Raw genomic sequence first — 16,189 nt, forward strand, 5'->3', positions numbered from 1 at the left:
CAGTATTTGTTTGTATGTATATGTACATATTGTATAGGACTTTTGGCATATAGTAGCATACACTTTATAGGTCAGTTGGATGATCATGTTTGGATGATCAGGGAAGAAGTTCCGGAGCATTCGGGCATTCGGGCCCTCACAACCAGACTGTTGAACAGCTTCTTCCCTCAAGCCATCAGGTTCCTCAACACACACACAAAAAACTGAACTGAGCACACACACACATACACTGGATTTGACATGTTCAACTTTCTGTTCTTGCACATAATTTTCACCATCGTTTTTATAGTACCTCAGATGTAAATTGTACATTTCAGCTACTGGTCGCTGCTGTTTTGTGTTCTGTCTTCAGATGTCTGTCTGCACTTTCTCTTTGTGTTATTGCACAGGATGCACTTTATGTGGCTAGGACAACGTAGCAGTCCTCAGCCCCATGTTCTGTCTTGTTAATGTCTTATGTAGCACCATGTTTCTGGAGAAACGTTGTCTCATTTCACTATGTACTGCTTCAGCTATATGTGGTTGGAATGACAATAAAGCTTCTTAACTTGACTTGTGTACCCCATAATATGCCTCGGATTTATTTTACTTTCCCTAACTTCAATTCAATTCAATTCAATTCAGTTTTATTTGTATAGCGCCAACTCACAACAGACATTATCTCAAGGCATTTTACAGTGTAAGGTTTAAAAAAATATTTAAAAAAAAAATGATACAGAAAACCCAACAATCCCATTTGAGCAAGCTTTAGGCAACAGTGGAGAGGAAAAACTCCCTTTAGAGGAAGAAATCTTCAGCAGAGCCAGGCTCATAATGGGCGGCCATCTGCCTCGACCGGTTGGGGTGAGTGGAAAGAAAAGAGAGAAAAGAACAGCAGGCAATAAAGACAACAACAAGCAGCAAGAACATTGGATGTGAACAATGTTTTATAAGCCGATGCAGGTTGTCCCTGTACATGTCACTGACTTAATGACAGTTTCCTTTTTGATCTTAATTTGCTCATGTGGTACAGTTCTGTCATCATATTTTACTGTAACCAGATTCACTGTGTCACCTCCATTTTGTTTTCCACACTTATGTAGGAGCAGGAGTTGCATTCAGATCGTTTCAAGCAATGCATACACAACCATCGCAGTATTAGCAGTATACATTCCCCTGCCACACACACACACGCACACACACACTGCATCTCAGAGAGCCCTTCCGTGCCTTGGTCTGACAGGAGGAAGCCTGATCGTCAGCAGCCTACCACTGTCATGACCATAAACGGCAGCCCTGGAAACTGTTGGCTTGATTACATCACAACTTACAACTAACGCAGCTCTCTCCAGCAAACTCTCCTTATTTTACCGGAAAGACCAGCAGTTTCCATGGGAGCAGGACAGAACAGGAGAACGAGGAAAATAGACAACAGAGAGATGGAGGGACGGGAGAGAGGATGGATGTTGGGGGTGTGGAGAGAGAAGAGAGCTTAAACAGAACACAAACAGAAAACGGAGAAACATGTCCATTGTTTTGTTTGTCACACCGGCAGGTAATGTGACCTTAGATGGAGGTAAGGCAAGGGGGAGGAGAGGAGGTGGACTGTGAGTGGGAGGGAGAGGGAAATGTATAATTACACAGAAAGAACAGGGCCACAGCTTGAAGATGGTGTGGCCTGTGCTTTGGGTCTGTACTATTCACAATCACTGGGGGTTAAATTAGGATGTTTGCCACGAAGCGAGTCTCTGAATGCTCAATCAACCCCTCAGAGCCCTTCTCTCCAGAGAACACTGTGGTGAATATAACTTTCTCTGAACAACAATCACACGGTAGCTTGACACTCACACGCCATGCTGCTCCCACTTCACCCATTAGGCAATCAATTCATGGGGTATTTTTGTAGTTCATTCATTACTTTTCCTGCACGTCTGTCCAGACTCGTATTCTAATCGGGTCATCTATGTTGTTCAAATAGATGTTTGTGCCAATTTAGAAGACATTCCTTCAAGACATGAGATATAACATTTGTGGGACGGACTAGGATGAGGTGACGGTGACCTTAAACTTTGACCACCAAAATCTAATCAGATTATCCTTAAGTCCAAGTGGACGTTCCCTTAAGGCATTCTCCAAATAATTGGGACAAACAGACGGACAACCAACAAACTAAACTAATGTCTCAGCTGTCACCGTCAAAAAGGCTGGAGTCTTTTAGCCTTTGTTTCCCATTTCCAGTCTTTATGCTCATAAGCTAAGAAGCTGATTCATTTTCAATGTGTTCAAATCGTGAAAAGGAATCATTTTGTAGTTGTTTTAGTATTTATTATTCTACAGTTCAGAAAAGGGAAAATTGAACCCAAATGGCTTCAATTCTCAGTTACAAACACTGTAGAACAAAAATCAGTTTACAGTAAACTGTTATTGTGACATTCCCTGATTTTCCACTTATAATAAGAAGTGGATGGAAACCCACCTAATGTCACATAATATACATCAAAGTATACTGTATATAACCAAGGGACTAATAATTAATTACACAGTGACAGATCTCCTTCAGACGAAAAGTGGTTAGGATAATGGATATTCATTAAATATTCATCATCTTCCAATTATTTTCTCAATAAATGCTTTAGTCAGAAACTTAAACTATCAGAAATCAGTGACAAAAAAAAAAATATGCACCAATATGCTGCCTTGAAATAAATGCAATCTGCCCAGCCCTAGCTTTCTTCATCTACTGTCTGCTACCCCCACTCTGTGCTCTGCACAGCCCTTAATGTGTTCAATAACAATTAGTACAAATGCTGCAAAACTTACTAAGGAAGACGAAACTGATGAAATTCTTTGATTGGTTAGAAGGGCGAGTCTCTCTTGAGTCAAAAATCTTGACAATCAATACTAAAATAATCACAGATTTTTACCAGCGTTTCAGAGGAAATTTGTAAATTAAATTTACACTTCAAATTAAGCATTACAAAAAGAATGCCTCATTAAACAGTGAGTGGCACCAGTCTCCCACTTTGCCTTCTCTCTAAAAGTCAAATTTGTAATAAAGAAAATGATTAACCACAATTGATTGGTAATCAATAAATTCTTAGTCAAGCCAAAACATAAGCCTATTTTTGTCATTTTCCCTAAAAAATAGGTCACATGATGACTCATTTCTCACTCACTTGGCCAGGCAATTCATCCACAAACCAGGGTGTCGTGTACATAAAAAATCCAAAGCTTTTACAGACTCCAGCTCCTCAGTTCTAATGAGCTGCTGCTGTTTTTTTTTTATTATAATTTTATATGATTTTTATATTAAAAAGTGGATACAACAGGGAAGTCATCCTCAGCACTTTATTTTACTAAAATAAATTGATGATATATTACATGGAGTGAGGCTTCATGGGGTTTTTTTTTGTAAATGTCATCTTGTAGAACAGCGGTTCGGCCTGTAAATAGCCTGTTTGAATGTCGCTGCTGCCCATCCCTGCTCCTCGTGCTCAGACAGCTAAGTCAGTTTGTCTTCTCTCTGCTTTGCCCTGACAACATTAGGCTCTGACCATAGCAACCGTCACGTGCCTGCCGACTGCCACGCTGACCATTGGACCCTCGCTCCTGCTTGTAATTGACCGTCTGTTTTCCTGCACACGTAGTGTTGAAATGACTCTTGGGAATGCCAGTAAGGGCTATTCAAAATAAGGTCTATGCCAATAATCAACTATCTTCCAGACTGTCAACCTTATCTGGACTCGTTTTCTCAGACCTTCTGTGTGTGTGTGTGTGTGTGTGTGTGTGTGTGTGTGTGTGTGTGTGTGTGTGTGTGTGTGTGTGTGTGTGTGTCTGCATGCAGCAAAAGTCAGCCAAAAAGGGAATATTGGGGTTGAGGCGACATTTGCAAAGGTGAGTGCCTATGCGAGAGCGTGCACATCAGGGCTTGTGCATGTGTAGAAAAACAGCCACTGATAGGCAGCTATGTGGTTGTCACAGCAACCCCAAAAAAAATAAAAAATACAAATCTCTAAACCACGCCTCGCAGTTTGATCCTCCTTCATCTCGTTCCACCCTAGCACGTATGCAGAATGTAGATGTGTGTGTGTGTCCTTATGTGCCTCCTCTGTGTGTGCACTGCTCTGAGTTAACAGGGAGGAAAAAAGACGACGGAAGGTGGTGTGCATGTATGTGTACATACTGTATACATGTGTGCGTGAGAGAGAGAGCAGCGCGAGAAACAGAAATAAATTGCAGCGCTGACCTATATTCTTGAATCCCACAACCAGACAGTTCAGCGGCACAGATGTTCCCCCCAATCCGTCTGTTCCTGAAACCCTTGGCCGTGAAATCCAGCCACAACACCCAACTGTACGGACGGAGAGTAGTTGTAATTTGTGTCTGTGTGTGTCCCACGTACGCTATGCATCAGTTATTATTTGTTTGTGTGCGCTGTTGCAGTATGTGTGGGTGGATTTGTGCCCGATTTATTTCGGTGCTTAAAGGAGCACTTCACTGATTTCAGGCCTCACCCCCCTGTGTATGAAAGTGCACCTACAGATGCCACGATTCGCTTGTCAATAATCTGTATCTGGCAGGAAGCTTCTTATCATCCACCCAAGTCCTAAAGCTGATGATGCAGACACAGGCCAAGCAGCAGCGGCAAAGATTACTTATTATCCACCACACTGATGCGGAAGACTTCCACTTAACTCGATCTTTCTGTGGTGAACATTAGTTTTATATGATCGATTATGCTTATATCACTGATTATTATTATTATTATTATTATTATTATTATTATTATTATTATGTCCAGGGCTGTATTCAAGAAAACATTCAGGAAAAGTGAGCAACACTGTGATTTCCTGAAAAGTACAGTAAATTAGTGTAAACTGTACATTATAGGCTAATTATAAACACTTTCCCCTGCAAGCTGCTACTCGGGAAATATGCTGCCAAGGTCGGCAGGGATTTAACTTGTTGGTCAGAAACAGAGTGTAAGTGTTGTATTGATTAAGCACTGATGCTGTATTGACAGGCTGAGTCAATAAAGAGCAGAGGGGAAGCCTGTTGGTTTGAAGGATGGCTGTGCTTGACTGACTGCAGGCTTGCTAAAACACTGGGTGGTGCAGTAAAGTCAGTTATTTGTGTTTGAGTTGAGCAGGATCTAACCTGTGTCTCTATCAGTCGGTATCTCAGCTGGTTCACTCCTCCTATTCTCTGACTACAATCATAACAAGAACAAAACCGTGTTGGGCTGTTTCCTTTAATCACCCAATCCCAAGTACATTATACTTAGTCGGATATTTACCAGTAGTTTCTTGTGAGACATACCCAGACACCTTGTCAGATGACCACCAATCCCCTTCCATATATATCAACATCACCTGCTTTCACACTGAATGTTATTGATGCTGCTGTGTATACATTAGTATTCAATTATTCAACTATTGGAATTATCAATTACCACCATATCCATTACTTTAGAAAAACTGCCGTACATCAACTGCTCCATCCTTCCCTGCTTTGTCTGTCTCTCTACTTCGTCCGTCGGTTACATCACAGTGATGCTCTGCCACCATGAACACATTTATTCTTTTCCATCTGTTTGATGATTCACTCACTCTGTCTGTCCTTATTCGTCTGTCTTCCAGCCTTTCACATCTGTCTGTTTTTGACATATTAATCACAGGGACTCCGGCCTTAAGCAGCACGTGAGGAGGATCAAACCCTTTTCCAAATGTCCAGCCTTCTATGTTTCACTGAAAGCAGATGTGATCCATGGATTCACAAAACCTTCTGCTTACAAGATGATGCTATGAAACAAGATTTGGTTTCAAATCTTCACTTGACCTCTGTGCAACTGCATCATTTACATATACAGCTGAAAAAACAGTTGACTATGTGGACAGGAACACCTTATGAATAGTAATGTTGCTCAGTATCTGCTAGATGAGACAATAATTAACTATTTCCTAAAATATTAGCAACTTCATGACAAAATGTGAATGTTTACCTTCTTCTGCCGCTTAACAGTGGCCAAATAAAATGTCAGACCCACAATTTCTAACAAATGAAATTACCCTGAAAGGCAGCTTCTTCTCTTGGGCCAGTGGCCCAGTGAGCTTTGAGCACCCTAGGACATTCCCTTTTCTTTTTGAATGGAGGGCAGCGTGTATGAACTGCACTGAGGTTCCCAGGAGCTCCTGGTGTAGCTGTTCACATTATGTTTTCTTCAAAAATCTATTTGCTGTTGAAAGCGAAAATGGAACATCCAGGATGTGTTAAAGCAAGGTTAAACAAAAAACAGTTAAAAATCCCACTTACATTCCCTCCTTATTTGGGGTATTAAGAAAAGTACAGGATTTGTTGGAAAAACATTATCTGCACTAAGTAACATGGTTGAAAGCAGTGTTCCAATGGCAGAGCTTTGTAGAGCTTAGCTACTACAAAATTAGGGTGTGTAGAAGCAGTGGTTATCTTCTAGTATCATCTGTTTTACATGGCACAGAGTACATACTGTAGTAAAGCTCTGCCATCAGCATATGACTCTAATAATCACTATATGACACTTAAGTAAGAATGGAAAACCATCATAGTAGTATTTGTTTGCATTCAATTATCTCCTCATCCCCCTGAAATATAAGTTAATATATTTACTGTTTCCAACTGATTAAATATTGTCTAGAAAATACAATTAACAAACCAATAAGATCAAAACTCTATTAGGCTAATGACACAAACTGTTACTGAAGCACAACTCCAACCATGGAGCTTATTACTGAATAGCTAATATCAACTGTAGTTGCAACAGTGAATTAGACTGCAGTTGCTCCCTGAGAGGTCTGATTCACACAGATGTAGGCATCCATATGCTCCGTCAGCAGAGGTACAGTGACACAAACACACACACACACACACACACACTCACCCCCAGCTCCCCCCTGAAAAATCATGTTGTACAGACCTGAATGAATGCTAAATCCTCAAACCCGTTCACGTTCCTGAATCAGGCAGCAGCCATCTAATCCAACCCAGGGGGGGCTTGTTTGACCTCTACCTGCACTAGACCAAAGATGGATGGGACGAAGACGCGACTTGACTACTGCTGTCTCCTCTCGCTCTATCTGTGTGTGTGTCTGGACATTATACGTGTGTATGAGAGGATGCAATTGCAGGGCGAGATGAGGCTATATTACAAATGCAATTGGCCCCCACTGGTCTGTGCTGTGATTAACATTAGCCTAGTAAGCGCATCTCTTAACATCTGAATGGATGTTCAACACACACACACACACACACACACACACTCGCTGCACACTGTTCTGCATTACAACTGGTCTTTATCTTGAATTTTAAAGAGACAATCTCTTCTCCCCTGTGACAATGATTTCGAGTCTTTCTGTGTCCCACCTCCCCACCCCACCTGCCTCATTCCCTGTCTTCACACACGCAAACACACACACACACCTCCCATGGGCAAACAGGAGGAGCGGTACCTGTGGCCTGCCTGATTAACATCCGTTTTGCAGAGGAGCACAGGGACTGAGGTGTTTCCAGTACAGTGATGAATGAAACGCGTGTGTAATTCTGTATGTGTGTGTACAGGTGGGTGTCAATGTAAACAACTGTCCCGCCTTGTATCAAGAACAACAACATACACGCCACACGCGAACATCTTGCTGCTGTATGTCCACTTGTAAAACTTTTCCTATCAAACATCCTAATCAGTGATCAATTAATTCATTAGAATGCTTAAATACATTTGTTTGCAACCTACAAGCAATACAGATGGTCTGTTTTCCATCTCCAAAGTAGTTCAGTTCATGTAAGCCTACATAGGTACACACTTCTAGCAGCAATTATAGCCCAGCTATTGACATTCTAATTTCTGATTTTGTATCACCCATACAGTAGATGATGTCCTGAAATCAGTTAAAAAGTCCACAGTTTGATTCTTGGATGGTGGGTCTTCCTCTCTGCTGCCCTGATTTCCCATCGCTGTCAATTATACAAAATCATAAAAAGAAGACAAGTAAAGACAAAAAAAGTCATGAGAAAAAAGAAGCAGGTGAAAAGATTTACAGTATCAAAAAATGGCTCTCACGCTGAATTCTGACCTCACACAAGAACTACAGGCTGTGAACGATGGCATCCACATTTTCATCAGGTACTACAGGATAGTCAGTCTTGTCCTTACATCCATATTCAGGCAGATTCCACAATTCCAATTTGTGCCTGGTTAAAGACCTGCAATCAATGTCAGCCTTTTTATCAACTCTACCTTTCCATAGTCTCAAACAGCTAATCCTAACAAGCATTAGCTGCCCAACTTAAAATCATAGTTGATCGGTAACAACCACAACCTTCCTCTAACCTCAACCACACCGTAGTTGCCATGTGATACCGTACATAGCAAGAATTTGAGATTGGCATTGGTTTTACAGAATTCAGTTCCATATAGTTTATTCCAACTTTACTTTCAGGCAATTCCTGTCTAGATCAGTGCAACATCAGCAGGCTCAACTTGTGTTGTAATGTGACAGCTCAGCTTTTCTTCCTCTAGATATTTTGGCTACTACTTCCATTTGCATCTTCTCTAACTGAATTCTATAACCCAGTTTGAGCCAAAGCCAAATAAACACTAATAAATATAGATCAATAAGAGAAACACTTCAAAAGCATAATGATAACTCGATGTGATCCTTAACCATCAAACCTTTCAACAAGACAGTGCTTTCATTACCATATTAAACAATGGGAAAATCAACCTGAGCATGATGCTCACTGTGATACATTTCAGGGAACTTTCACATCGCTATAATCTGAAATGGTTATGTGAGAAATCTGTTGCATTATAAACTCTACAACTCTACAGTGCAGATCTTTCTTGTGGTAAATGGACATGATTTGAGGATAAAGTGCTGTAAAGAAACAAGCCGAGGTAACACAAAATACAAGTTTTACTTGATAACTGTATTTATTGAAGCAAAACCATGAAACTACACTGTTCAGTCAGGGTATGGCTACAAAAATAATGTATTTCTAAAGCTCTGGAACTCCACAGAGCCACAGTGAGAGCAACTATCTACAAACAGGGAGGAGCTGGAACAGAAGTGGTCAACCTTCCAAAATTAGTCCAAGAGCACAGCGACAACTCTTCCTGGCAGCCACAAAAGATCCAAAGAAAACATCCAAAGAACTGCAGGCCTCTCTCACCTCGATAAAGGTCAGTTATCATGACTCCACTATGTTTTAGACACTGGCTAGAGGTGAAGACTGCTGGTAATTTTGTAATCATCAGGTCAAAATGGTATTAATTTGAAGGAGGGATTATTTATCACAATCTTTTTGCTTCAAAAAATACAATTGTGATTTAAAACCTGTATTTCATGTTTGCTTAGGTTTGTTTTATGTTAGATTGTGTTTGAGCAGCTGAAACTTCAGATGCTCAAACTATTTATACCAATATAAAAGTTTTAATAGCAATGTAATTATGTAAATAAATGTGTTCATTGTAATATTTAAAAGTGATTTTCATTAAACAATCAGTGTTTTCATTGAGTTTGTTGAGAACCTGAACCGTTTTCTTCCTAAACTGTAGCTGGGTGGAATCAGTCTGAACAGATTTGGTTTATTGGTTTATTGAGAAACATTCCCTCCCAACTTGGTCCTGTCCCACTGCACTATCCAAGGTTTATTTCCTATTTCAAATAGGTGTAATCGTGCCTTAGGAATAAACCCAACCAAGTTAGAGACAGCACCTTTAGGGAATGAGTCTATCCACTTCCACCCCACTAAATATCCCACATTACCATTACTCAAAGCCCTGCCCTTTTCCCACCTTGATCAAAGGTTAGCCCTCAGTGGCCATTTATCCTCTGGGGTCTTACCTACTTTATTTCATATAACTGATGCTTCAAATCTCTCAGTGTTTAAACTTTTGTGATTTTTCAACATGTGCACCTGCCATTTTCTGAGGACAAATTTTTTATAAAAATTAAATGAAGTGAATTCTTTGATCGCTATCTCTAGAAACCTCCAGTAATTCATCAGGAACAGGTGGGGAACAACATGATAACATAGGGGTCGGCATATGTTTGTCTTAATCATATGCAGAACCAACCACAAGCCTTTCCCGACACAAATCTATTGTTTCCTCAAGTATCAAAACACCTAACTGTCTGTTTGGTACCTCTAGGGCCTGGTGTACACCGCACTCTTTAAGAAACATGTAAATGTGTTGTCCTGCCATGTGGTCGCCAGAGGCCTCAGCTTTTTAGCCAACAGCCAAAGCAACAAGGTGATGTCAGTCACAAACGTGTTTTCCCTGTGTTCTTCCTTAATGTCCAAATCTTCAGCTTCTCTTTCTGACAAGTGCACATTCTTAAATGTTCTAATCTTCCACTGACACCCCCCCTGCCCTCCCTCCTCTAACCCTGTTATCCTCTCCCATTGATGTTAAAGTGCATCAGAGCCACTAGGCCTCGTCGGTAATAAAAAACAGCTGAGATGTTGACGTCTAACTTGCTATTCTCCTGCTGTGAGCTGGTCAGGTCTGTGGTAATGAGAGCCTGGGGACCTGGCTGAGCCTGCTCGTGTGTGTGTGTGTGTGTGTGCGCACATGTGAGAGAGAAAGAAGTGTGTGTGTGTGTGTGTGTAATCTTCCTCAAGGACTTTATTGCAGAGCGTGTGTACGTGTGTTTATGCATTTGGAAGGGAACCAGCTGTGCTTGTGTGGTTTAGGATTCGTTTCGTGTGTGTGTGTGTGTGTGTGTGTGTGTGTGTGTTTGTGTGTGTCCAGGTGTATGCAGGTGTGCATGCACACGCCTGATGGCCTGACAGGTTCAGTCGCCCACAGAAACATATTGTGGTGCAAGTGGTAAGCCGATAATAAGCACGAACAACCCCTTAAAGCCTGCTCTCCGTCCTGTCCCTCCCTTCCCTATTTTCTTCCCCTGCCTCACCTTCTTCCATCCTCTGCCTCCTCCCTCCCTCCCCCTCCCTCCCTCCTCTCTAATCGCTGGGCTAATTGACTCAGCCAGATTTGGCAACAGGCTTATTACTGTCATCTCAGACAACAAAGAAATGACCTTACAGATGGCGCATGGGTGAGAGTCGAACCGGAACACACCTGCAACATTATGCTGACCAAATCCATTTTCCCATTCACACACACACACTCACTCACTCACTCCCAGTGCAAACATATTACCTTCAATGGCTAAAACGACCTATTAACAGCACTTTTGTACAAGTGTTTCACTACATGGGTGTTTGAAAGTACTTTGATTTTCCTTGTGACTCAAGCTGCAGAACTTACTATCCTCCATTTCACATATTTTCCTGCAGAAAAATGTCAAGTGCATTTTAACCAACCCGGCCAACAAAGGACAGGAACCTGGGGGAAACACAGTGTTGTACATAACACACAGGTCAGCGTTGATGTCTAAAAGAGGCTGTTTCTGTGTTCTGGGTGTCTGCTTCTCTCTCATTGCATCTTCAGGCTTGGCTGAAATTCCCTTCTTAGAAATGAAATGTTAGAACCCCTCTGGTGTCATTCCTGTACCTGCAGGTAAACAAGGTGTGCATGGCTGCAGGTGGCTCTCTCTCTCTCTCTGCTATATAATGATTAATGCTTCAGTGTCTCCCACATTTTGTCTGATGGGTGTCAGCAGTCTGTGTGTGTGTGTGTGTGTGTGTGTGTGTGTGTGTGTGTGTGTGTGTGTGTGTGTGTGTGTGTGTGTGTGTGTGTGTGTACATGTGTGTAGCCCCCTCTTACCGCTGTGCGCGCTGAACCAGCGGGGTGCGATGTGCAGGGGCAAGGTGTCAGCCAGCGACCCCCGGGACCCCAGATACAGCACCCCGTCCGTGTGGTGCCCTCCGCCCCCAGTGTCCTGGTAACCGGTACCGTGGGAGGCGGCTGTAGTGCCCCCTGACCCTCCTCCGGCTCGATCCGTGTCAGTACCCCTTGGGGTGTAGAAGCCGAAGGGCACGGCGGGACTGTGCTCAATGCCCATCCCGGCAACGGAGCTCACCGAGCGGCTCCGCAGGCCCATGGTGCCGCTGGGCCTGTAGTGGCCGAAGTGGGCCGAGGGAGGCACTGCGCTGTCATCCGTAGAGACACCGGGAAAAGCACCCCGGGGCCGCCCCGCCGTGCTCTGCTTCCCCCCCATGCAAAGCGGGAGACAGATGGGTGGGGGTGCTGTGTGCAAACAGGAGGGGGCTCGGCTCGATCCGCAAAGGGTCGAGAGAGCCGAAACAGGCTGTCGCCCCCTCCCCTCTCTCCTGTCTGTCTCTCGGCCTCTCTGCCTGCCTGTCTGTCTGTCCGAGTGTGTCGGCAGGCTCGTCAGCTCTGACTCTCCGCAGACGCAACAGCCCGTTTCCCTGCTGAGCGGAACATGAGCCACCCCTGACGTCTGGATCCTCCTCAGCCGCAGACAACAAGCTCGACACAACCGGGGGGGGGGTGTGTGTGTGGGGGGTGGGGGGGGGGGGGAGGCTGGGGTGGTCGAGCGACGCCGAAAGCCCACAAAGACAAACAGATGTGCGGCGCGCTCCCCTCGCTGTCCCGCAAAATTAAGACGGCTGTCTCATCGCAGGCGGGACGCGGCAGCAACACGTTTATCCCGCCCGGCCCGGATCAGCGGCTCCGCAGTGAGCACTCCGCTGCTCTCGCCTCATCTGATCTCAGACATCGTGACAACTGTTGCTGTCTGTCTGACCGCCACGAGCGACGGTCTGTCTGTGACTAAACAAACTGCGTCGCAGTCCGCGCGGTCCGCTGCGGTGATCTCCCGGCGGCGGTCGCCTCTTCACCCGGAGATCGGGGTCACAGTGAAGCCGCTCCCCTGCGCTCTGATCGCCGGTCCGCTCCGCTCCTCTCCGCTCCGCCGCCGCTGCTGCTGCTGCTGCTGCTGCTGCTGCTGCCAGACAATGGAGGCGCTCAGTGCGCAAGCTCGGATCCTAAATACAGACAGGAGTGGAGCCAGTCCAATCACTGCCGCGATCATTAGGATTATATCAGCAGCCACATAAAATCAGAAACACCCTTTAAGCTGCTGAAGTTAAAGAAGATCTTCTAAAACTTTACCTTTTCCCCCTACAGAGATTTGAAGGGGTTCTTGAATTCAGACTATTCAAGTTGCTCAAGATCAGAGACGTTCAGGCTCATGGTCAGAAGTTCAAATTCAACATTAGGATGTTTACAGGGCTGGATCCAGGCTCTCAGTGAGGCAAGGGCCAACTAATAGAAGGAGCACCTGCTGTGTGGGGCCCCCGTTTAGAGAGAAGAATCACCTATGTCCGGAGAATGGAGTTGATGTAATAGATTACATCGATTAGGCCTGTGTACTCAGTCGATCTGTGGCAGCTGCCTCCCCTCTGTTGTATTTCAGAGAAGATGCTCGCAGCTAGAATGGCAACGACTTAGAGTTCCATTAACACTGTGTAAGGAACCTTTTGTCCGGACACAAGTGCATTGGTATTACAATTTAATAAAACAAACACACTGATGGTGATGGAGCAAATTATAAAAAACAGTGTCATTGTAATAGATTACTCAAATCAGGGCAACTCATGATCAACCTAATACACCTGATTTAGTCAACATGAAGGTCATTAGCGGGTGCAGCAAGGCAGGGAGAGACGGATACAAACTGGGACAGTGTGTCTCCCGAAGAAGGACTGAAGCTCATCCACACACAGCACTAGAACTACACCAGGCCTCCACTTCCTGTCATGTATGTTTTTCCCTCATCAATGATTGGAGGTTTTCAGTCATCTTTGTTTGTCTGTCTGCCAGGAGAATTATTCTAAATGCTCTTCTTCCTCATGGAAACACGGTTTTCATCATACGTCCACATAGAGCAGCTTTTCCAAGAACGAGTGGGGTGCTGTGTTTGAGCTGGAGTTCAGTCCTCCTGATTCTGTTCATCGTGGAGAGCTTTTTCTCTGGTTCAGATCTGAATGTTATACCCTGATTTTTCACGTGTGAATTGCCTGTTCGAACTTTTAGATGAGGTCTGAGCGTATTGAAATAGAGCAACTTGAATATTCCACAGTAGAACTTTAAATTTATATATAGATAATATATATTTATATACATTTGAGAATATGCCGAAAACAAATTGAAATTCATTCATTTACTGATATTACTCTTATGGTAATGATTTTGTTCCATGTGTGAGGAGGCATACATACATAGTTGTTTTTTAATTCCTATGACGGTGGCAACTGTCTGTACTCTGGTATTTTGGCATGTGAGGAGGTGTGGCAGTGGTCGTCAGACACTAGACAGTCATCATTTAGAAAGTATCTAAAAATATAAGCATGATCAGGTCAAATTTTTTTCAATCCACTTTGATAATGACAACAATATGTAAAAGTTATGCACAGATCCTTCCACCATATGCTAAATTACTGGGATTAGGCATGTTTTGTTTGGGATTACTTGGTCTAATCCTGTGTGTGTCTGTGTGTGTGTGTGCATCTGTTTGTGTGTGTGTAATTAGAACGGTTTTCTTGTCTTTGGCTCTTTGTTTCGTCACAGTAACACACAGTTACCCAAGAAGGTAAACTATGGTACAGTACGTGCTGCAATACGTGTTAATCTTTCCTGCTGTAATGACAGCAGGACTATAAATGGGGGGGTGGGGGACCATTGAGGCATGCACTCATGGCTTCCCTTAGCTTTTTGTGAAATGATACAACCTTTCTTAACATGCTCCTGCAACGTTTTGACAGGAAGCAGGCACATGCAGCGGGGTGGTTCTAGAGTCTCAAGTCCCTGCTCTTTCCTAAATGATTCCACAATAACACGGGCTGTATTTAAGAGGAAAGTGAAGCAGAATTTTCAAAGTTTCCCACAACAAAACAATGAGATTTTTTTTACATGTACAGCCAAGACTGCCCCAGCAAAACTCAGTACGTCTCTGAGTCTCAAACCCAACGAAATCCAACTGTTCTTTTCAAGTGTAGTGGGACAGCTGGTCTCTCAAAGTGGGACACAGTGATACAGTTTATATTAAAGCAAAGACAACAAAATAATGCAACGTCTAAAATTTTAAAAGTGAACTAAAAAGGTCATTCATACTTGGCATCATCAACTTCCCATCAAACATTATTGAATTGTAGGGTATTACTGTAAAAATGCTGCATTACACATCATTAGAAATTTGTTCCACTTCTTCTAAAACCGTCCACGTTTTGCTGCAACCTAACATGTGACTGTGCTCAAAATCTGGTTTCCAAGACAGATAAAGGGGACAGTGGCATTGTTGTTTTATAGTATGATCAAAGACAACATAGCCTTATTGAAATACATTGGTAATGTGTCGCCAACTTGTATTCTCATATGCTCCAGTCACTTTTCCTGACTGCATGCTGACCACTGTGCCCCAAAATGATGAGGTCACACACAAACAAATGGCAGGTTGAGTGACAGGTAGTGCTTTGTGTACACCTACTATTTGATGTGATTCTTAATGTTCACTTATAACACTTTGTCCACACTGAGCTGTGGAGATGCACCACTGACACTCCATGGTGGAGCAGTGTATTACATCTTCACCCAATCTTCTAGATGACCGAGTCGGGATGTTCTGTCCAGTTTAATGTCTTGTGAAAACCACCTGGTGGCTTTTTTGAGTGTCCCCCATCAGAAAGACACAACTCAGCCTAAGGAACAGCGCATCTTTCAAAAGATTAATAATGACATCCTTTATTGATCCCCCCGGGAGAAATTCTTGTTTGGACAGCTGCAGTAGATGATGACGCTACTGTAGGGTGTCGGTGTCTTGTCCAAGGACACTTCGACATGTAGCCAGGAGGAACCGAGAGTCGTACCAGGTTCATAGACGACTACTCTACCAACTGAGCTACATGTCACCCCAAAGTTATCATGTCTCACAATGATACAGCAATATTCTTTTTTTTTCTATCAAACTTTTCCGAGAGCTGAAGGGGAATTATAATAGGTTTAAAATCACCATGCCGTAGTGCAGCTACCGTCCAATGCCAAGATGTACTTATATCACATTATATTACTGTGGCATGTTTGACTTTCTCTTCTCTGTAGCAGCTGATACTAAAACCCAACAGGACACAGTAAGATACAATTCTGCAATTTTGTCTTACAGAAGTGTGCAGCAGGAAAGCTTTAAAGTGATCTACTAGATACTCCCTGAAAACCCGTCTATACGTGTTAAATTAGCACTGAATTGTG

General features: G+C 43.3%; 1 protein-coding gene across 2 annotated transcripts in view; it reads right to left on the minus strand.

Annotated features, from left to right (window-relative positions):
* Positions 1 to 12,419, minus strand: part of znrf1 (zinc and ring finger 1) — a 40,730-nt gene extending 28,311 nt beyond the window's left edge. For both annotated transcript variants that reach the window (XM_026366388.1, XM_026366390.1), the window contains exon 1: positions 11,747 to 12,419. In XM_026366388.1, the coding sequence (XP_026222173.1) occupies positions 11,747 to 12,140 (394 nt within the window). In that variant the 5' untranslated portion in view covers positions 12,141 to 12,419. The remainder of the gene's footprint in view (positions 1 to 11,746) is intronic.
* Between the last annotated feature and the right edge of the window lie 3,770 nt (positions 12,420 to 16,189).

Source organism: Anabas testudineus, chromosome 6, assembly GCF_900324465.2.
Source record: "Anabas testudineus chromosome 6, fAnaTes1.2, whole genome shotgun sequence".
Classification (NCBI taxonomy): domain Eukaryota; kingdom Metazoa; phylum Chordata; class Actinopteri; order Anabantiformes; family Anabantidae; genus Anabas; species Anabas testudineus.